At 38.1% G+C, this 22,854-nt stretch overlaps 3 protein-coding genes across 4 annotated transcripts; all 3 read right to left on the minus strand.

Annotated features, from left to right (window-relative positions):
- Positions 1-806: 806 nt before the first annotated feature.
- Positions 807-13,333, minus strand: stx7l (syntaxin 7-like). Of its 2 annotated transcripts, XM_079830497.1 has the most exons (11): positions 13,026-13,094; positions 12,088-12,195; positions 11,174-11,243; positions 10,966-11,056; positions 10,521-10,658; positions 8,976-9,028; positions 7,636-7,692; positions 6,859-6,955; positions 5,431-5,503; positions 4,353-4,435; positions 1,208-3,921 (listed from the first exon to the last, which is right to left on the minus strand). In XM_079830497.1, the coding sequence occupies exons 2-11, from the start codon at positions 12,164-12,166 to the stop codon at positions 3,826-3,828; spliced, it is 837 nt and encodes a 278-aa protein (XP_079686623.1). In that variant the 5' UTR covers positions 12,167-12,195; positions 13,026-13,094; the 3' UTR covers positions 1,208-3,825. The 2 variants fall into 2 exon arrangements, with proteins under 2 accessions (XP_079686624.1, XP_079686623.1); XM_079830498.1 differs by lacking the exon at positions 7,636-7,692 and having other exon boundaries at positions 807-3,921; positions 13,026-13,333.
- A 2,119-nt stretch (positions 13,334-15,452) lies between these two features.
- Positions 15,453-16,212, minus strand: taar15 (trace amine associated receptor 15; the record flags this gene model as incomplete). Its single annotated transcript, XM_079832216.1, is given in 2 exon segments — positions 15,453-15,909; positions 15,911-16,212. Coding segments are annotated over 2 exon segments (759 nt in total).
- Positions 16,213-20,237: 4,025 nt separating this feature from the next.
- On the minus strand, positions 20,238-21,263 carry LOC307134550 (trace amine-associated receptor 13c-like; the record flags this gene model as incomplete). The annotated part of the gene is made up of 1 exon (XM_079830360.1): positions 20,238-21,263. The coding sequence occupies one exon, from the start codon at positions 21,261-21,263 to the stop codon at positions 20,238-20,240; it is 1,026 nt and encodes a 341-aa protein (XP_079686486.1).
- Between the last annotated feature and the right edge of the window lie 1,591 nt (positions 21,264-22,854).

Here is a 22,854-nt window from a genome sequence, read left to right on the forward strand (position 1 = left end):
CCTAAGTGGAAACTCTGCTATTTCCTATATAGCTGCAGTAAACCATGTACGGGAGCACAGAATTGCCATGTGGCTACAGTGTGAATTACAATTGCATTAACCATGAAAATGCTTACGTAATCTGGCACTTTCATCCAAAGCCGTTTGAGAAGAATTTGAGAAGAGAACAGAATGATGTGAATGCAGGGGCGTAACTCACGGGGGGGACAGGACCCCCCAATCTGTCCCCCCCTAAAAACCATGCTGAGTATTGTAAATAATATAATGATAAATGTGTAAGTAGTAAAACAATACAAAAGCAAACGGGACAAAAAATGTGTTTAAGTTTAGATTTAAGTTTATAATATGACTGCGTGGTGAACCATACTCATATTTAAACAACTATCGCTTTGTGTTGTTGGTCAGATAAAATGACAGAGAAAAGAAAAACGGACATTAGATAATTTTTCAGTGCACCAAAACGCCAAATAAGCACAAAATGTGTTTTTTTTTTTGGGTACACATCCTTACAAGTACGATTTTGGCTGTATTATTTGTGTCCCCTTCAAAAATTGCTCTTGAGAAATTTCATGTTTATCGTCCCCCCCAAACTGTTAGATGAAATTTACGCCCCTGTGTGAATGTGACACAAATATACAATTATTCCTGAAAGCTGTGTAATAATACGTTTTTGTTAACATTATGGACATATTTTGTCTCTTTTTGAATATGAATCTTTGCATTAGCCTACTTAACAACATTTACTCATTTACCCCAAATTGAGTTTCACTGGCATTTCAGAATTAAAAGAAAATAAACAAACACCTCTGGATTAACCACATATAACTTGTATTTGCCTTCATTTATCCCCACAGCAGCATTTCAGCTTTTGATTCTACATTAGTTACATCATTTAAATTAGTGGAAAATGTGGAATAAATCATGGAAATTATATTTTTCAAATATAACTAATGACAAAAAGTTGAATTATTGCATACAAAAATTAATGATGCAGCTCTTTAGCAAGCATTTTGCATTAGTTACTCATATTAGTAAGTTATGGAAAGCAACCCTGTGTGTGAGCAGGTCAAAGGTGAACGGTCTCGAATATGCAACTCCACATTTGATAATGTCTCCATCTAGTGGTTAATTCCTCTGAGTGAGTTCACTGGGTAAACCTGATTTATCTCCCTTTAGTGACTACCCATTCAACACTGTACTCTTTTTAGGTTATATAACATTTATGTAAAACAATATAATAGAGACAGACAAAAATGTAGAGACATTGTAAATTGTAAATCATTGCAGCATCCATTCCCGGATAATTTTACAAAGATGTTTTGGCACAGTGAGACGAGATACATGGCTCATGTTGAATAAGATTAAAAGAATTGGGAAACACAACATGAATTAAGAATTCATTTAAATATCATCAGCAGTATCTTTACATTCTCCTGGATATGAGAGACTTTTCAGGGGAATATAATGAAATGATCATACACTTCTGTAATCCATAAAAATGTTCTGGCTTTGTGCTTGAGATTCACAAATATACCGGAATGTATAATTAATCATTTGTAAAACAACAGAAGTTAGATTTTTTTTGCTATATATATATACACACACACACACACACACACACACACACACACACACACACACACACACACACACACACACACACACACACACACACACACACACACACACACACACACACACACACACACACACACACACACACACACACACACACACACACACACACACACACACACACACACACACACACACTGGATCTGAATGAATCTGACACTACCAGTCAAAAGTTTAGCCACATTTACTGATTCTTTATGACTATTTTATACATTTTAAATGAATAGTAAAGTCATTATACCTATGAAACAACACATGGAAGTATGGGAATTATGTAGTGACCATAATGTTCAACAAAATAAAACTTTATATTTAGGCATATTTTTGTCGCATAGATTCCAGATTTGCTCACTATGGACATTCTCTCAACCAACATCACAAGGTGCTTCCTGGGAATCTTTTAAAACACTATTTGAGAGAGCTATTTTTATTTGAGCGACACTTGTTACTGATTTTCCTTTACTATCTACTCCAACTCGACATTTTATAAAAATGTTAGTATTGCATAAATATTTCTATATACACGATTTGTATTTGTCTACAAAACACATTTTGAGCCTTTAAGCAAAAGCCTTCAGATCAAAAAGTGTTTAAGATGATGAGAAATGGATTCAAGTGTCTAATGTTTTGACTGGGAGTGTATTGTTATCAGTGTCTTTCATTAAATAAAGTGTTTGAGCAGTTTAAAAGTCAAGTGGTCTTATACATCTTTATAGCAGCAGCTTTATACTGACCGACAGAGATAAAAACATTAATTTGTGCCATTTTCAACCATTGAAATCTTATCTTTAGGGCATTTTACTAGAAAGCTTCTGCTTCTTGCTTCTGCACATCAGAAGGGTGGAAGATGCACAGAGCTGGCATCATTATTGGTCAACAGGGGCAATGTAAGAATAATTTTAAAGCCATAATATGTCATTTTTCTCTGCTAGAGGTCGCTTATTCAAAACAAAGGTGTAGCTTGATCACGGCTGGATTTTGCGGAGCTTTTATTATACACTACCGCTTCTTCAGCTCATGCGTATGTGTGGTAACGCAGCGCTGTTTTATCATATTAGATACATTATTTGAGTGTGTTGAAAGTTATGTTATAATGCTACTCTGTGTGTTCGCTCGGCGGCTACTTTGAGACACTTGTTGCACAATCCAGTAAGTTAGATGGATATTAGGCACGGTAAAATATGGTACTCGCGGTAAATCAAGAAAAAAAGATTTAAACAATAAGACCAACTGTGTTGAGCTATAAAACAATGATTAGTTTTCTGTCGATGAATGTCTCCAAACAGTTGCCCACCTGTCTAATAAAACACATAATATATTAAAGAGTCTTTGGTGTTTCCATGGTTACTACAAAATAAAACCGGCAATCAAGGGTATAAGGATAGGCGACGCACAGACAGGCACAGACAATTTCTCTGGATTTAAACATTCTTGGAAACATTTGGGATGATGCAAGTACTCAAGTCAACAAAATATATAACATTGTTTCAGTGGGTTTTGGATATTTTAATCCAAAAATCTTACATATTGTGCCTTTAACCTAGAAAATTATTTAAACCATCCCTTTTAACTTATTGGGACCCACTTTATATTAGTTGGCCTTAACTACTCTGTACTAACATTTAAATGAATCATTTGATACAAGGCACTTATTGTGTACATACATGTTTTTACATTGTACTTACATTTAAAAAATGTCCTGCATGTAATTACATCTTTAATTAGTTTCTGTAGTTACATTTATAATTCCACTGTTGACACTTCCCTTACACCTAACCCTACCCTTAAACTTACCCATACCACCACACCTGTCCCTAACTTTAACCGTATCCCACCTCAATATCAGCAAAAGTGTTTTGCAATATAATATGAGCACAATAAGTACATTGTACTTATTTTTTGATGTAAGTACATAGTAGTTAAGGCCACCTAATATAAAGTGAGACCAATCATTGAAACTATCCCTTTAAGCTTAATGTACAATCTCTGTGGAAAGTTGTAACTCACTGCATTTTTTTTTGCTTTAAAAACTAAATTATTTTGTTCTGTTCATAGTTGAACTGTTATTAAATATCTTTAACTGCAGTTAAAAAGTCGTCAAGGCAGTTTCTCTTGGTGACCAACCTCTGTAAGTCATTAAAAACATGTCAGTGCAAAGGCTGTGGGGCATCCAATGGAGTTGACACACGCTTATTTTTTCACAGAAGCCCAGATAATCAAACCAATAACGACAGCCAACGCAACCAGAACAGCGATGAAGATGAGTATCTTCTTGCGGAATGACGTCTACAGGGAGGAGAAGAAATGAGACACTAGTATAATAATAATGGTTGTCATTTCAATAAAATAGTACATAATGAAACTATAGTAATTTAAATAAATAATACAATTTACTTGACCTGAAATATATAAAAAAAGTAAACAGATACAAGTAGCATAAGCATAGGCCATACAAGTACAACAAATCAAACACATCAGTGCAAGGGAAGCTTTCAAGCAAATTACAACTTATTTGCATCTGTTTCTCACACAAAGCTATTGTATGCCTTGGAAGCTATTGTAAAGAATTGGAATATAGTGCAGAAGTCATCTAGGCTATTTTCATGGTGCTTTTTTGTCTATCTACTTTCATTTGGCTAAATTTCTCCTTTTGTGCTCCACAGAAGAAATAAAGCCACACGGGTATGAAATAATGTGAGTGTGAGTGAATGATGTACCTGGTAACTTGCTGCTCTATTCAGCTGTTGTGTTGCTGACTGCACATGGATCTCTGTGCTCGATACATTAGCCTCTATACTGTCTGCAAAACGGGATGGAGATAAAACACCTCAGAGTTAAACACAGAATTCATTTCTTTCCTACAATTTTGCACAGAGAACTGATCAAATATTCTGACTCCGTTATTTGCATTAAAAAATTTGGATTCTCTGTTTAAAACAAAAAAAGGATAATGCACAGTCCCTCAGATCCTCATTCAAAATCCCTTAGTGAGCAATATTTCATCATTCATTCAGGTATGCATCTCAAAGTTTTGGAGGGCAGCACAAACAATGATGCAAACTGTTGTAAATTGGATGAAATATCACATATGTAAACAACACCAATAGGTGCTCATGTCATTAAAAGTTTAGCGCTTGAACAAACAGTCCCACTGAGCTGGTGTGTGTGAAGCCTCGCAGGTCTTCATTATCAGCATCTGCTTTTCCCTTTAACACCTTTAATTGCACTTTCCTGTCTAAGAGTTGCATCACTAAACACACACACACCCGCAGAGCCAAGTCTAAACAATTGCAATTATACAGTGAAAAAAAGGCAAAAAATTGTTGTAAAAATTACAAATTCCTAAAACCGCATGCAGCATCTTGTAAATAGACAGATGTTGTAGAGATCTTGAAAATAACACTGACACTGACTGAAGCAGAGACTTATTTACTGCCCACAAAATTGTGGCTCATTACTATACTTTTCAACAATTAAAGTACACATCAGCACATTAAAGCATTTGGTGTGAGCCAAGTTGGTTAGAAATCAGTGTTCAGTTTGTTTAGTGAATGCTTTAGTCTTCCAAACTCGAGTGTCCACCAGCAAACAGTTTATTTGGGCTCACTATTTCGAAGAAAGCAATATAGGCCTAATATAGATTCAGGGGTCAACTATTTTGACCTGGGTCAGCAACCATTTATCAATGCCCTGGCAACCTTCTCATATATCCTAGTATCGTGCCAGAGAGTTCTGCATGGTTGACACTCATTTTTGAAAGTGTAAAAATCTAGTTATATCTCTCTGAGATCTTACCAATCATGTCTCCCTGCTCATGCACCATCATGCCCAGATCTCTGAAGATGTCATTAATATTTGTGATGTCCGACTGAAAAACAAGAGAGTGTTTTACACATGCCTAAACTTTGCGCAAAAAAACATCCATTTAAAAAGTATTACATTATCAGAATGCTTGTCACATGTAAGATTAGAAGTTCTTTGAGGAATTGATTAGCCGTGTTTCCACTGTCGGGCCCAAATCGGGCGTGCTAGTGCGTGCCAGGGCCAGTCACGCTTCCACTCGCACTTCTGGGGCTTGATCGGGCCTCGTATGGGCTTCCTCGGGGCCAACGGCCAGGATTTTTTTTGGCCCACCGAATACCTTGTTCCAAAGCGGGCCAGCTCGGGCTTGAAGAGTGGTCATGAACAAAGGCAGAGTTTATCTGAGACTGGAGAGGGCAGTGCTGCAGGCGCAGATGATTTCATATACCAGCTAACATCAGCATTAAAGTAATATTAAAATCATTTTAGCTCACAACTCACTTTCAGACAGCAGCGAGTATTTTAAATAACTTCTGTTTGTGATCTGATGTGGATTCTAAACACTGTATAAGGCAGAAAAATGTATATGTGATGCAAAAGACTGTGCGCTAACCATTACCATGAACATGGTAAATATGACAGCTTGAAGAACCCAGACAAATCATATAGGCTATCACAATCGTGTATTTATTTTATCTGTCAGTACGTCTCATCTTTTTATACCGGACTGTCTGATATCCATATTAAGCGCCACATATGTCATAAAATAAAGCAACTCGTGAGCTTCCTCTGTTTCTCTGACTGAAAATATAACTGTATTGGGACTATCACTGGAAATAGAGTGCTAAAACTCTTCAGGTCGTATTTTTGGTGGAAAATTTGTAGAAATGATCATTCTTCCTAAATGTGATGTAAACATACTGCCCTGTGACTACAAATAAACAGAAACAGGCACGATTGAATAAGTATGTGTGTCCTCTTTCTTTTGAGAAATAACAGTAAATAGCACTTTATTTTTGTGTGACTAATGTGCAATATTGAAACAACTTAATCGTGATTAATATGATCAAAACTGTTATAAAAAATTGATGCTTGGATTTCAAATCTTTAAGTAAGCAACAAAAATGCCAACAAACGGGCGTTTTTTTTTATCATGTTGCGATCTCGCTAGTTTCCAACAATGTCTTTCTGATTAGTTTTTTAATTAGTTTTCTGATAAAACTTCCATCTATTGGTGAAATGATGGGCTTGTGTGACGTTGTTCCAGAGAGGCGTGTTACGGGCGGGTTTTAATGAAGTCTGGAAACGCAGCGTGGTTTTGGGTTCGGTGCTACAGGTATAAGGCTTTTAGCCCAGCCCGGCCTGTTGAAAGCCCTGGCTCGCACTGGCCCGACAGTGGAAAAAACGGCTAGTGAGTCTCACCTCCAGCTGTCTGATTGCTGATTCTCTCTCCTGAATGAGCTGCAGATCTTCTTCTGTGATGTTCTCCTCATAACTCTGAGTTTGAGCTGGAATATCACTAAAAACACACACAGAGAACAGTTGGAGACACACATTCAAGTTAAATTTTTTTTTTTTTTTTATGCATAAATGTGACAGGTCAGCAGAGATGTTGGAAAAGCATTTAATGTGCCCCTATTATGCTATTTTAAGGGTTCTTCATTTTGTTGAGATCTCCTACAATAGGTTTACATTCATCCAATCCAAGTCCACTTTAATTTCCTCATAATATACACTCACCTAAAGGTCAAGACAATCTACTGAACTCCAAACTGAATGTCAGAATGGGAAAGAAAGGTGATTTAAGCAATTTTGAGCGTGGCATGGTTGTTGGTGCCAAAGGGGCCGGTCTGAGTATTTCACAATCTGCTCAATTACTGGGATTTTCACGCACAACCATTTCTAGGGTTTACAAAGAATGATGTGAAAAGAGAAAAACATCCAGTATGCGGCAGTCCTGTGGGCGAAAATGTTGATGCTAGAGGTCAGAGGAGAATGGGCCGACTGATTCAAGCTGATAGAAGAGCAACTTTGACTGAAATAACCACTCGTTACAACCGAGGTATGCAGCAAAGCATTTGTGAAGCCACAACACGCACAACCTTGAGGCGGATGGGCTACAACAGCAGAAGACCCCACCGGGTACGACTCATCTCCACTACAAATAGGAAAAAGAGGCTACAATTTGCACGAGCTCACCAAAATTGGACAGTTGAAGACTGGAAAAATGTTGCCTGGTCTGATGAGTCTCGATTTCTGTTGAGACATTCAGATGGTAGAGTCAGAATTTGGCGTAAACAGAATGAGAACATGGATCCATCATGCCTTGTTACCACTGTGCAGGCTGGTGGGGGTGGTGTAATGGTGTGGGGGATGTTTTCTTGGCACACTTTAGGCCCCTTAGTGCCAATTGGGCATCGTTTAAATGCCATGGCCAACCTGAGCATTGTTTCTGACCATGTCCATCCCTTTATGACCACCATGTACCCATCCTCTGATGGCTACTTCCAGCAGGATAATGCACCATGTCACAAAGCTCGAATCATTTCAAATTGGTTTCTTGAACATGACAATGAGTTCACTAAACTAAAATGGCCCCCACAGTCACCAGATCTCAACCCAATAGAGCATCTTTGGGATGTGGTGGAACGGGAGCTTCGTGCCCTGGATGTGCATCCCACAAATGTCCATCAACTGCAAGATGCTATTCTATCAATATGGGCCAAAATTTCTAAAGAATGCTTTCAGCACCTTGTTGAATCAATGCCATGTAGAATTAAGGCAGTTCTGAAGGCGAAAGGGGGTCAAACACAGTATTAGTATGGAGTTCCTAATAATCCTTTAGGTGAGTGTACATTTCAGCATCACCTCTTTTCTCAGTGTCTGAAACTGTATGATAAAGGATTCATTCTCTCTAAACCTCTCCTTTCTGACAACCTGCTCTGTTCTGATTGGTCAGATGGCTTAGTCTGTTGTGATTAGTCGAACACTAGTGCGTGTTGAAAACGAAACGGCCATTACCATATCTGAATTTTGACTCCAGAGGCTTCCTCAGCACTTGTAAACACAATGTTAGGAACAGTAATGATTAGGTTGGTTTTGCCGTATCAATTAGAGCGCAAGTCCTCATCATTTTTAAGTGCATGCAAAGTGGATTTGCTTTCACAGCTCAGAAAACTTCTCGAGATGTGGACAACAAGAACCAAGCTCTTCCAGGCCTCAACTACAACTGCAGTGTTTGAGGGTCAGTGTTTGAGGGTTTTGCGGGTCAAAGTAAACGTTGTTCGCGGGCAGCCAAAAAAGACCATAGGCGGGCATTATGCAAATCTGTTACGGACCTACGTAGGTTCGTGCAGGAAGTGAGACTGGAATTACTCGGTTCTTTCTTTTGGGAGACTAAAACTTGTACCTTTTACATTCACAAACAGATATATTTCGATCAGGGTTGGATCTGAACTCGGAACAGGATTGGGCCCTCCTGCACTACATGAAAGGTAATATCCAAAAAAAAGCATAATAGGGATCTTTAAGTGTCTAACCTTTTAAAGGGTGATGCAATTCCTCCAAAGCCATGATCATCTAGATCACCACCCTGTGGGTAGAAAGAGAATCGTGAGAAACATGCCAATATGCCACCTTTTATTACTCAAAAAAAAACAAAACATCATTATACTTCAAACAAACTATCATCTGCAGTATGGAATGGTACTGCAACTAAATTGTGATTCTCAATCATACTATATTAGATGCATCCTAGTCTCAGCCATCACACCCACAGACCGTTGGGTGAACGTCTGATACATAAAGCGCACTAAATGGGAAACACTTAGAGAGTTTTGTCATCTGATTGGATGAGTTCTACATGATTTCCAGGAGACGTGTGTGTCGCGTTCTTTAATGGTCTGCCTGGAAACAAAGCCGTCGTGATGCCAAGCCCTCTTATGGAAGAAATAAGCCGTTGTGCTTACAACTGTGACAATAAGAGCTTATCAGTATCAATTAAACACTGGATTTCCAAAAAGTTTGTGGCACCATTGTTTCAGTAAACTTGCTCAACATTCTTAAATGAATAATTTAATAGATGCACTCCGGTCTGTATCATAAGAACATTGACTTTTTCACGCCCTTAAACATGACGCAAAACAAAACGAACTGTGGTTGCTCAGGCGGTCCTTGGCCAATGAAAGCTGCGATGGAGTCCAGACCTTCTACTGTCAGTCTATGCAAGACTAGATGTATCCTAACTGGAGAAACATGGATTTAAGTATTGTGTATAACTATCAAAATAATGTACTATTAGGGGTGAAGCGATCTCTCGTCGAGTGAAAAGCTGTCTTGCGATATCGCCATGATGGAGCGTAAGGGTGAAATTAGCATAGAATATGCCACCGCTATATTTACATTACATCCTCCACTGTCGTTTTTCTTTCTTTTTTATTAGAAATAAAAAAACATTTAATTCAGTTGGATAACGGCCGCTTTAATTTGAAACTATTTTAAACATCTGCTCTGCTCTGCACTGTGTGCGACTGTGTCTTAGCTGCAGTCGCACACAGTGTACTTGTACTTTATGTTCAATTTGCGGAAAGGAGTTCAATTAGGAGGTCACACACAGCCTCAGTCAAAAGTTCTGGAAGCTCATAATTCATGTACAATAAGGTCTGAAGAGACTCATGTGAAATAATACTGGGGAGAAGCCAGTCAGTTGAGTTTGCGGCAAAACCTTTTACAGTGCATGTATATTGTTGTCTTTCAATGCATTTGATCATTCATACTCAGAAAGTAGAACTGAAATGACATTCATTACAAGATGATTAGTTAAAACGTTTCAAAATGCACCTGCAGACTATTTTTCCAGTCATGAATTTTGTCATTGAAGATTTCTTAAAAATACTGTGCAAAAATCTCGTTCTCGTGAACCCAATCTCGTGTCTCGTCTCACCCCTATGTACAATAGAAACTGGCCCATTCACTTAAGATATTAGGGTCTGTATTAATCAATTAAGCATTTGACCTATTTTGGGTGGATTATATACATTTATTCATGTAATTCTTTCACTAAAATTCTAAAAGATGAAACTTACTGAAACTCTTGAGCTCGCACGGACACGCTCCACAAACTCCTTCTCTTTATTTGCTACTTCGCGCTGAACTTTCTGGAAAATGCCCAGTGCGTTGGAGAATTCAGTGATGAGACGCTCTCGCTGGATTTTTCTTTGCCGCTGTGTAAAAAGAGAGGAACGTCACATCTGAACAGTACTGTTAAAGGGATAGTTCACCCAAAAATTACAATCTGTCAATGGTAACCAAAACATTCTTCAAAATAGATTATTTTGTGTTGCACAGAATAAATAGTTTGGAACAACATGAGGGTGAGTAGATGATTTTTCTTTTTTGGTGTGTTTATCTAATGTGTTAAATAATAACAAATAATGTTTAAGCCCTATCCTAACATCCCAGTGCTTTCATGGGAATAATTGTATGTGGTGAAATATGAGGTAATATGGTTGGACAGTTTGATTTGTGTACCTGTTCTGTGGTCACAGGTAAAGAGCTGAAATCTTTCATGTATTTATCAGTCACTTTAGCAAGATGATTGACATTCTGCTGTTTCTCCTGTCTGTATGTTTTGACAAATACAAACAAGTATATTTGCATTTACATATATAACTGTTTATTAATTTTATGCGTGATAAATTAAAGGGAACTGAACTAGCTGCTTGTATATTCGACTCACAATGTTTGTCGCAGGACAGTCGTGTCTTGTGCCGTTCCAAAATGTCTCATCATCTGCTGGATTTCATTAGCTGGTAAAAACAAAGGCAAGACCTAAACAAACTGGATAACCACTTTTAAAGGGATAGTTCACCTAAAAATGAAAATTACCCCATTATTTACTCACCCTCAAGCCATCCTAGGTGTAAATGACTTCTCTCAGACAAATACAATCTGGGTTATATTAAAAAATGTCCTGTCTAATCCAAGCTTTATAATGGCAGTGAATGGCAGCCCAAAAAAGTGTATCCATCCATTACAAAAGTAATCCACATGGCTCCTGCCATTCACTGCCATTATAAAGCTTGGATTAGACAGGACATTTTTTTTTATATAACCCAGATCGTATTCATCTGAGAGAAGAATTTCATATACAATAGTATATGAGTAAATTATGGGATAATTTTCATTTTTGGGGCAACTATCCCTTTAAGCATATCTCCCTGCTATCAGGTTATGTAAAAGTGTGTATTATGGTTTTTCATAACCATCCATTTATTATTGATTCCTCTTATATTTGATATGTTGTGGTTTGTAGATGTGGCTATTCTCATTAAATTGCATTACATAATTACGGAGGACATTTAAGTGCAATGCACGCTAACTGCACAAGGAACTTAAGTTGTGACAATAGAAACAGGACAACTAAACTTTCTGGCAGGGTTAAAGACCCAAATGAAGACTTCTCTAGACATACAGAAGGACTTTAAGAAGGACTTAACCAGCAACCTTCCAGTTAGTTTTAGGCCAAAATGGATGGTTATGTACAATGTATTTGGCCAAATCAGTGATTCAAACTCACACTTTTTATGTAACATTTATGCAAACAGTCCACACATCACACACACAAGTAGGTATTAAGTAAAATTGACTCACTCAGCAGTGTTATTCTCTGGATATTTGAACTTATAGACTGTGCCAGCAAATTTGCATCAACTCCGCTTAACCCAGACATGATGGAGATCACAGAATGAGTCACGAAACCTAGAAAGATTAGATTACTGATGTTAAATCACATTTACTCTCAGGGCTAACATCTCTTTTTCTGTATGTATATGAATACATAGTAGCTGTTTTATATAACACATTACATCATATAACATTTCACATATGTTGCATTTAAATGCCAATTTTAAAATATTGTTTTGTGAATTCTGTCCTCCAATAACATTCAACTATATTTGTGTACTGTAGTGCATACATTCAGACAAGAGTATAGAGAAGATTTTAACTGTAATGTTGAAATTTGTCGGGACAGGCGGTCACAAATCGTTTGCTATTTTTATCATAATTATTTCACTGTTGACATTTGTTTCAAAGCCTATAATGTGTTACTTCATGGTTCCCATTGTGACAACTTAACCCACACAGTGTGACTACGTACCTCGCTTTACTTAAAAGTTCAATAATGATACGAAAAAGCTAAAATAGTGTTGTTTATACGTTAGCAGGCTAACTAAGTCAGTAATGTTTCCCGACCTCTGCACCTGTAAAACGAAAGAATGCGGAAATCACAGCGCCCAAACGCAAAAACACATTCATTTATAAAACTAGACCGTTTTTATATTCACTGACACACACCAAACATACACCAAGAATGGTCATGAATGTGAAATTGTCGTATTGTGTTAAATACATGTTCAGATCACGAGCTGTCAAAGACTTTCACATTGAATGAAGTTAAGAAACAGCGACGCTTGTTAATTTCATCACTGACTTTCCCCCCGTAAGATTATTCTTAATTAAGTCAACACACTTGCACCGTGTATAATGAAGTCTTTTACTGTGATATATACTTTCGTTGTTCAGTTTACCTGGATTTCCTAAGTGAAACTCCGAGCCCTCAGCTGATTTCTTGACGCCTGAGTCACGTGATTTCTGTTCAATCTTCCGCGTGAAACATGAGCATTTGTTGGCTACTAGCTGTCTCTAAATATAACACTTACCTTAGTTAAAAAAAAAAAGCATAACTCTGTTAATTGTTGTTTATTTTAAAACATTTGTGCAAACTAGTTACACATATAAAGCAGACTTCACAGACAGCTACTCTTCACACTCTAATATCGGCTAATTCTAATGTTTTTTTGTTGTTGTGTGAATTGTCATTCTAAACAAAGTGAATGAAGGATGTAGGCCTATCCAGATAGAAGATAACTTTTTATCAAAAGATCACCAATGCAATACAATTGTTGTAATTCATATTAGGGAAATTCTACCAGAAACGTAGCCTACATTTCCACTAATAAAAGATCTTATTCTTAAATCTGAACATTGAGTCATATGGAGGACATGTGACAGACGCATATCATGCCACCTCAGCATGTTTTTATGATTGAATAAAATAAATTTTTATAAGCATTGCACCCCTAAAATGTCAGGCCCTGTCACAGACAAATTTAGAATGGTTTCCTAATGATTTTTTAAATATATAAATAGCATTTTCTTATTGGTCACATGTCGCTGATTGTATCTAACATGGTTTTGTAATTCCTATAAGAAATACAAGCAACTTTTTAGTCAACTGTCAACTTCGGTCAAGCAAGGGATTTCATTAACCTTTTAGACATGTTTTAGATTTAAAACATTTTCATTATTTTCTGGGATGTTTTACCGTGACAGGGCCTGACCCTTTAGCTCGTCCTCCTAAAAAAAACAAACAAACAAAAAAAAAAACATTCAAAAACAAGTTTAAAATCATCAACTCATCCTTGATCATTGTCAGCTTCTCCTCAGTCATACCTTTAAAGGCTTATGGCGAACACATTGGGACAGTTGTAAAATAGTATTTATTTGTAGAATTTATGTATAATTTCATGTTTTTAATCAATTGATATGAATGATAACAATTTTTTTATTTTTTTTCATAACAAAAGTTTTTAGCATTACAAAAGAAAGCTGCAGCTCCAATTCGCCTGAGGACATAGACAAGGACATGATTTGAAATTTTAAAAAGTGTTTTTAATAAAGAAAAAAATATCTGAGAACCTAATGGATTGCTCGCTGATCGATTGCTCCTGTCTGCCTGCTGTGTCTGTTGCTCTGTAGCTCAAGTCTGTAGCTCTGTAGAGCCTTGCTTACGTTTGAATCTTTATTTTGATATTTCCTCTTTCTTCTACTGCTAAATATAACTTACTCATCACCATACATTGTTTAAAAATTGCCTATCACGTTAAATTTGACATCGCTAGCTTTTAATCTAAATCACCATCACACGTTAGCATTTTGCTAGCCTGTTAGCTTGTTATCTCTGCACCCGGGCCTCCCTTTTTCTGAGTTCATAACTTGGATTAGTAAATTGTGTCCAGCAAACGATTGTGGTAAGTGGTAAATTGGATTAATCAACAAACACGGTAAGTCATGTCTTCTCCTGTCATTATCACCTGCAGTGCATGCCACATGTTCAGTATAGGCTTCTCCGCTGGCGAAAAGGGCTTCACATGTGATAAATGTAAGGAGATAGTTAGGCTGACGGAGAAGATTTCAGAATTAGAAACACGCATCCATACTTTATCTGAGAGTAGTGAGGATGTAACAGCTTTAGACACTGATTTGGATGCGAATAGCTTAGTGAACTCTGTACATTCTTCGGTTCCGGCTGCAGGGCCCTCGCAGCAGGGAAACTGGGTAACAGTGAGGCAGCATAGTCGCAGACCAAAGAACCGCTTTTCCGTTCCGGTTAGAACATCAAACAGGTTCTCCCCTCTCAGTGAGGCACCCACTGAGTATCCTGTTGAAAGTGCCCTAGTCATTGGCGATTCTATTACACGGAACGTGAAGATAGAGACACCAGCTACCATAGTCACTTGTTTACCGGGAGCCAGAGCACCTGACATCAAAGCAAATTTAAAAGTGCTGGCTAAAGCTAATCGTAAATTCTCTAAGATTATTATTCACGTCGGCACTAATGATGTTCGACTTCGCCAGTCGGAGATCACCAAAATTAACATTAAAGAGGTGTGTGAACTCGCTAGTACGATGTCTGAGGCTGTTTTTTTGTTCTGGACCGCTCCCGGTAAAAAGGAGTGATGAGATAGTTAGCAGACTATCATCACTCAATGGCTGGTTGTCTAAGTGGTGTCTGCAAAATAACATAGGGTTCATAGACAATTGGAAAAGTTTTTGGGGCAGACCTGACCTGTTGAAGAAGGATGGCATCCATCCCTCTTGGGGTGGTGCCGCTCTTCTCTCTAGTAATCTGGCACATAGTCTTAGAGCTAAACCTTGACTCACTAGGGCCCAGGTCAGGAAGCAGACAAACTTTTGATACTTTGAAACATCTCTGATTTCCTGGATGATTTTAGATTTTTCTGAGATACTCTTTTCTTTGCAAAGTTGGAGATGGATTTTGCTTGTCTCAAGGCCACTACGAGAATTCTTACATACAGAATTAGCATCACTATACATGGAGCAATGAAGCTCACTATTAAGTCAGCTGGACCCCAGGCGTTGCTGACAGCCACTGCACATTCCCTTAGACAGATCACAATTGCCCCTGTCAGGTTTGAGTTTCCCAAAAACACTGGTACAAGATTATAACAGATGGATGCAGTCCATCCTAAACTTATGCAGATCAGTGTTTTTCTCATTGTCATTTTGGACATATACAGAAGTGGATCACATACAGCAAAATAACGGTCAATACCCACAAGCATGATGTTAAAGAGGGACGCAGACCCAAGAATGGACATAATTATGTGAGATAGTACAGTGTGATTTTCCCATATAAAAACACGAGTTAATGCTCCTAATGCTTTCAACCGGCATCACACAAACTCCCACCAAGAAGTCAGAAAAGGCCAGTGAGAGAATGAGGAGGTTGGTCGGTGTGTGAAGCTGCTTGAAAACTGTTATAGAGATGATGACAAGGAAGTTTCCACACACAGTCAGCACAGAGATTGCAGATATGTACAAAAACAACAACACATTGACATAATTCAAATGAAAGTCAAGTGAACAGCTTGTATTCCAGAGGGGAAAGCAGTGATGCTCAAGAAATTCCATGGAGAAAGTTTAATGTTCAGTGCCCATGTTTATGATAAGGCTGCAGATCCAAAATCCTAAAGATGATTTCACTGCCAGTTTGCTTATATAAGTAAAATGAAGGGTATTGTTTATGGGAGTGACCAAGAATGACATCAGCCAGTCATGAGTTTACGGCCTCCTGATTTTGCTGAAGACACACAAACTGTTGTAAATTAAATGTGACTATTATGTTGATTTAGAGTGTAAAAAAGTGTGAAAAATATATATAAATAATATTAAGTTAAAAAATATTGAGAAATAAATGTCAGATCTTTTGAATTCTTAAATCGCAAAAATAATCACCTAAAGTAAATGTTAAAAGTAAATATTTTGCTCTGGGTTTAGATTTAGGCAAATTTGTTTTGTGATTAATCGCGATTAATCGCACACTTAACGTGAAATTAAACATACGCCATTTATCTCATTAAACACATTCATTTTGTCATAATTTGCTATATCCAGCAAAGTAAACAATCAGATTGAAGGGTGATTCTCACAGAACTGTATTTTCTGCAAGCTTCAAGGATCATTGGAGACTCAAAAAGGACACCAAATAACCAAATATAAGGAGTCCATATCATTTTATTATATAATAAATGTATACACACCTAAGCACCCATGAAAAAAAACATTACAGAAATAAACTACAGAATTCAGTGTATAGTATGTGTACAGAGCAACAACAACGAGATTGTTTTCATTTCATTTTAGACAAGTGAAGCTGCGATACCGAACAGGACCACACGGAGACGCCAAAAAAACTCCTAAATCAACCGCTTTGACTGCATAAACCTTAATAAAGTGATTAGTGATTACTAAACACAACAATGTACACATGACAAATCAAACATTATCCTTGCTGAGTGTGTGTGGAAACAACGCGAATGTACTGAGATGTGTCTGTATTTTTTTTTACAGTCTATGGTCTGTACATGAATGCAGCGTGCAATCAGTGATCGAGTGCGCGCACATGGTTTGTTCTTTGTGCATCAATATAACAGAGTCTCGCGCGCTTACTGTACGACTCCTATAAGTCACCAACATTGCGCTCTTCAAAAACAATCGCAGAATACGACTTTTTAAAGCAAAGCACACACTGGAATTAATCATTTATTAAAAACGCAATGTGAGTCTCTATTCTCTCTGATATCTCTGCTGTAATCAGCCTGGGCTTCTTTACATTACCGCTGTTTTGGACTGTTTGAATGAATTTAATGACTGGATCACTGAAAACTTTCCCAGAGTTTAATGGCTTAAAATAGCCTGATCACAAACAGAGAAGCAAAATCGGGTTAAAGAGTTAAGGCCTGTTCACACCGGGATGATTTTCGCGTGCGTTTATCTTCAACGTTTAACGCCACGTGACTAAACAAAGGACACCAGTGTGAGTGTGCAAACTGATGTTTGCACGGCAGGCGTAAAATCGTAATTTAAAAAAAAGCCATGGGTTCGTTTTTTTGTTTTGACGCGGCGCATTAAAAACTGGCCGACCAATGAGATCCGCGCTTTAGTTCACGTGCCTGGAGCTGCTGAAGTTACAGTAACAACGACTTGGTGGCGTTCAAGCACAAAACGGTCTTGCCGAGCACACATTGATACGACGAAGAGGAAGTAAGTAGACAAGAAGAAGATGAGCTGCTAATGCTGCTTGCCTAGCCTTGAAATCTAGACGCACCCTAGCGGCAGAAAATTTATTTTGCCGCGAGTGTAGTCTAGCAACTCTCGGTAGACCTGAGAGCTGGGAAAACCAAACTCTGGTCAGGCCAATCACAGCTTATGTAGAGTCGGTGGGCGGGCTTAACATAATGATGGCACGTCACGGCAGCGTTGCGGAGGTTCTGCGTGCTACTCGTAAACAAAGCAGCTGGTGAACAGCGGTCTTTTGAATCGGCTTTGGCCGCGACTCTGGAAGACTTGGAGTTAAGCTTTTCTTTGAGAAAAGAACAAAGAATGGCACTGAAGTCATTCTTAAGAAAAGAAGATATGTTCGATTTTCTGCCTACCGGATACGGCGAAAGTCTATCAACTAACATTAGCTCGGCTTCACCTTCTTCATTGCTGTGGTTGGTTGTAGTGCCATCCAATTGCGTGCAGAGGGAATTTGAAAGACAACCGTTTATCCCGCCCCACGGATTGAGCCCTGTCAATGATGAGTTCCCAGACCCAAAATCTTGATGTGGGTCTGGCTTGTCAGGCTACTGCTTGCCAGTTAGAAGTGTCAGAAGCGTAAAGTGGCGCAGCACCACCTTGTGTACCAGGAGTGCCATCTACTGAATTTGCACGTTCACTCGGCAAATCGCTAGTGAAAATCGTTTGGGTGTGAACACAAAGACGCCGAAAAAAGTCTCGATAAGCACACGTGAAAATCGTTCCGATGTGCACAGGCCTTTAGAATGAAAATGTCCTCCTACCAGTGTTACAGGTGCTGTAGATGCTCAGTGTGATTGTGATAAAACTCCCGACTTCTAACGATCATCTAACTGAGTGACGAAAATTATACGTTATTGACGCAGCTTCACGTACTTCTGTTATTTATTTGCGTTAATTGCGTAAAATTATTTTAACACGTTAAGGACTTTAAATTAATCGCATGCGTTAACGCGTTAGCGGTGATAGCCCTAATTCAGATGCATTCAATTATCATGCAACTACAATCTATTCTAATGTAATCCTAACCTTATGTTGTCATGTTGATTTAAAAAAAAAGTGAGGTTGTAGGCTAATTAAAATTATACAAGGTTTATTTTGGGCTTACTTATTGTGATCTTGGTTACATAAATGCAATTTAATTCTTGAATATTCTTTCCTAAAAAAACAGAATACAGAAAAAATTCAGGGACAACAACTTTTTTTTTATTTTTCATCTTATGCCACAAGAAAATAACACAGAATACAATATTATAAATTAAATAATGTTCACTGAGAAGAAAAAAAAAGATGTCAGCTACTTATAATAATATGAGCTATAAGCGCTATAAAAAGAAAGCAGAGGATCACAGTCTTTTTAATTTTCATATATTAGAATTGTTAGGTTTTTCATTTTCAAAAACAATACATGCTTTTGGTTACTAAATCAGGAACATATTTGTGTGAATATCTGTTCTTTCATCAGTGTGTAACGTCTATCAGAGGGTTGAATTCTGCCCAGATGAAATAGGAAACAGGAGGTGAGAAGGAAAACCTGAGGCAAATGAACTGGTAGTCCCACAAGTCTTTAGAATGGTTTGCACAAGCACACTCTTCACATACATGTAAAAGAGCGAGTATAAACAGGAAATAAAGCACTGATAAACACTACAAATCAAAGGGGAAATGAACACAAGGATACTGTAACAGCAGTCAGCGGTAGAGCAGCCATCTCTATCTCCACTCAAGCTCTCTCTCTCTCTCTACCTGTGCGTATGTGCTCACATAAGAACAGCGTACATACAATAACGCTCTGTACACCACAGACAAAACCATCTTAAAGGCACATCAACATTTATGTCATGAACAGTATTTAACATTAGGCGGCCGTTACAAGTGCATGAGATTTGACATTATATAAAGCTTTTAATTAAGCGTATTTGTTAAGCTTTTATGTTTTCACTTCAAGTGGCCATGTGGGCCTATATCCACTTTTGACACATTCATCTCACCTTATGTTGACCTGCTTTTGTTTGTTAATGTTACAAACTTGTGATGCAGGCCACTAGTTGGACTGACTGACTAATCTTTGCCAATTTATTTATATTTATGATTTTAGATCACAATTTAATCTTACACAGATTTAAACACTATACAGGGATCATAATATTTAAAGTGTTTGTTTAAGCCTAAATGGTCATTTTTTTCTGAATGCTGTGCTTTATAGTTTATATATGGAGAAAAATGTGTAACCGTGTTCCTACTTTTTTATTCATCATTTGTGAACAATTCAAAAATCATTTCAGTAAGAAAGCATGTGCTAGTGGAAAACAATGTGCAAGAGCAAAATAACAAATCAAAATGACATGAAAAAGAAGTCAAACAGTGAATAGATTGATATCTGATGAGTTTGATTCACATATTCTCATTGTTATAATGAGAGAAAGGGTTTTTCTAAACCATGGATAGAAAAGTCCATATATGATGGGGTTTATGGTTGAGTTAATGTAACATAACCAGACAAACACTTCAAAAAGAGCAACTGGGGTGGAAAAGTTGATGTAGGGATCAATCATAGAGTTAATAAAAAACGGTAGCCAGCAAATAATAAAAGCACCCACTACAATACCGAGAGTTTTTGCTGCTTTGCGCTCAGATCGTCTAGAGCTCTTAAACGTGCTCTCATTTTCATGCTTGTTTGCATCACCTATTGTTCTAATGTGCTTTCTTGCAATTACAAAAATTCTTGCATACAGTCCAATCATGACAGAACAAGGCAAGAAAAAAGTTAGTAATGTGTCCAAAACGGACCAGAATGCATTGAAAAGCAGAGTGCAACTTCCCATACAGTACATGGATTCAATAAATTCCTCCAGTCCTTCCACATTAGCTTTTGAGTACACTAAACCATATGAATATAACGCAGCCACGCTCCAACTTATCAGCACCATGACCCATGCAACAGGTATGGTTATTCTTGAAGGGTATCGAAGTGGGTAACACACAGCCTGATGTCGATCGATAGCAATAAAAATTAGATGAAAAATAGACACAGATGTGAGAAATATGTCAAAACTGGAGTGGAGCAAACAGAAGGCATCTCCGTAGTACCAGCAGCCATTGATAGTACGGATCATACTGAAAGGCATGACCACCAGTCCAAGCAGCAAGTCCGCAAAAGCCAGAGACATCACCAGGATGTTAGTGGGAGTCTGGAGCTGTTTGAAGTGCGCTATGGAGATGATGACCACCGAATTTCCTAGAATAGTCACAGTCATCGCAGACACCAATATGAGATACAACACAGTCTGAGTGGACACAAGGTGTGTGCCTTTAAGACAAGAGTTGTTCGCTGCAGGAAAACAAAACTCAGTGGGATCGTATTCTTGTGAAGATAAATCCATCCTGCCCGTCTGAGAAACCAAGAACCTATCAAATGAACTTATAAAACCTATTAGGCCTTTAAATACTCTTTATGCTCTTCTCTGACCCTCCCACATCAGCAGAGCAACAAATGACAATCAAGCACTCATAAAAAATTGAGAGTTAAAAAATATACAGACTGAAATTACATTATTTAAATGTCAGTGTTTTGTCCATTACTCAATAATCATTAATTTCAAATATAATTGTGTAAATGACAGGAGAAATGAAAGCTATACAGTTTATCTCATGGCAAATCAAAAAAATATCTGCAAAGATGGCAGCAAATAGGTCACGTTGTCACGATTCCCAATGCTGCGTCCCAATTCAGAGGCTGCATACTTTGAAGGCCGATTGCGTCACAGTTGCGTGACAAAGGCAGTCCCAATTTAAAGGCTCCTTCAAATGCTGCCTTTGTTTCCCGTGAAATGAAGGATACAACAGATGGATCTGTGTGGCCTTTTACCCCAGAATTCATAGTTTTTTTGACAGAGAAATAGCTGAAATACACTTTTAAACATATTGGGTTCTTTTTCTTGAGAATATTGAAGCCACAATTTTCCTTATAATTTTTTATATGTAAAACGCAGTGCAGCTGCACAGCAGGCCTCAGCAGAGCTTACTAGCGTGCTGATTGGCTGTGCTGCGACAACTGCATGGGCCTATGATGGGACTGTTGAGACGCACGAACCAATCAGGTCGCTTCATGCCCTAGTGCTTCAGAGCCCGCCAAAATGGCCATGGTCTTGGTTATAAAAGCCCCCCTTACGCCATAGGATTCATGGCCCATAGAGAGAATAGTTATGAGTCCCAAAAAGAGACCAACGAATGGTGAGCCTCATATAAGTTTATATTGTCATGATCCTGGGTTTTCTCTCCCCTTTTCTCTGTCTCCCTCTTCTGGTCAAACCCTCACATGCACACTCATCCTCTCCTCCGCTCATTATCTCTTACAGCTGTTTCCCCTTTCGTTCCTATTTCCTCACCTGTTCCTTTTCCCCCCTTGATTGTCTCAGCTTCTTATTCCCTCTCCTTCCCTGTCTTGTTGTCGGATTATTCAATCACCTCATATGAGAAGCGTCCGTGATCTCACACTGTACTGTACTGTACTGTACTGTACTGTACTGTACTGTACTGTACTGTACTGTACTGTACTGTACTGTACTGTACTGTACTGTACTGTTCTGTTCTGTACTGTACTGTACTGTTTGACGCTACACCGTCTGTTCGACTGTGAGTTATATTACCATCAGACTGTGTATTATTCAGCTGTGCCTGTTTGCAGAGTACCTGGTCAGCGCCTGCTCATGGCTGTTCACCCTCTCTGCTGCCTTAACTTTCCCTGACTGGCTATAGGCATCTCTGGGTTCCTGGCCACCATCCTCGTGGGAATTTGTGTTGTTAATATCCAGCCATCTGGCAGTTTCTGTTCTTATTAATGCCTGTGACTTTTGTTCTGATTATTCATTGAGGACTATTTCTTTTATCTATTAAAGACTGTTAATTGCACCCCGCCCTGGTCTTCCATCATCCTTACCCATAACAGAATAATCCGACCAGAAGATGGACCAG

The sequence above is a fragment of the Gobio gobio genome (genome assembly GCF_949357685.1).
Source record: "Gobio gobio genome assembly, chromosome: 12".
Lineage (NCBI taxonomy): Eukaryota > Metazoa > Chordata > Actinopteri > Cypriniformes > Gobionidae > Gobio > Gobio gobio.

Excerpts from the sequence above, each read along its gene's own strand:
- stx7l (XM_079830497.1), bottom strand. The coding sequence starts at position 12,166 with ATGTCTGGGTTAAGCGGAGTTGATGCAAATTTGCTGGCACAGTCTATA. Across the intron at positions 10,659-10,965 it reads TACCTGTGACCACAGAACAG|CGGCAAAGAAAAATCCAGCG; the intron begins GTACACAAATCA and ends CTTTTTACACAG. Across the intron at positions 5,504-6,858 it reads CAGCAATCAGACAGCTGGAG|TCGGACATCACAAATATTAA; the intron begins GTGAGACTCACT and ends CTTGTTTTTCAG.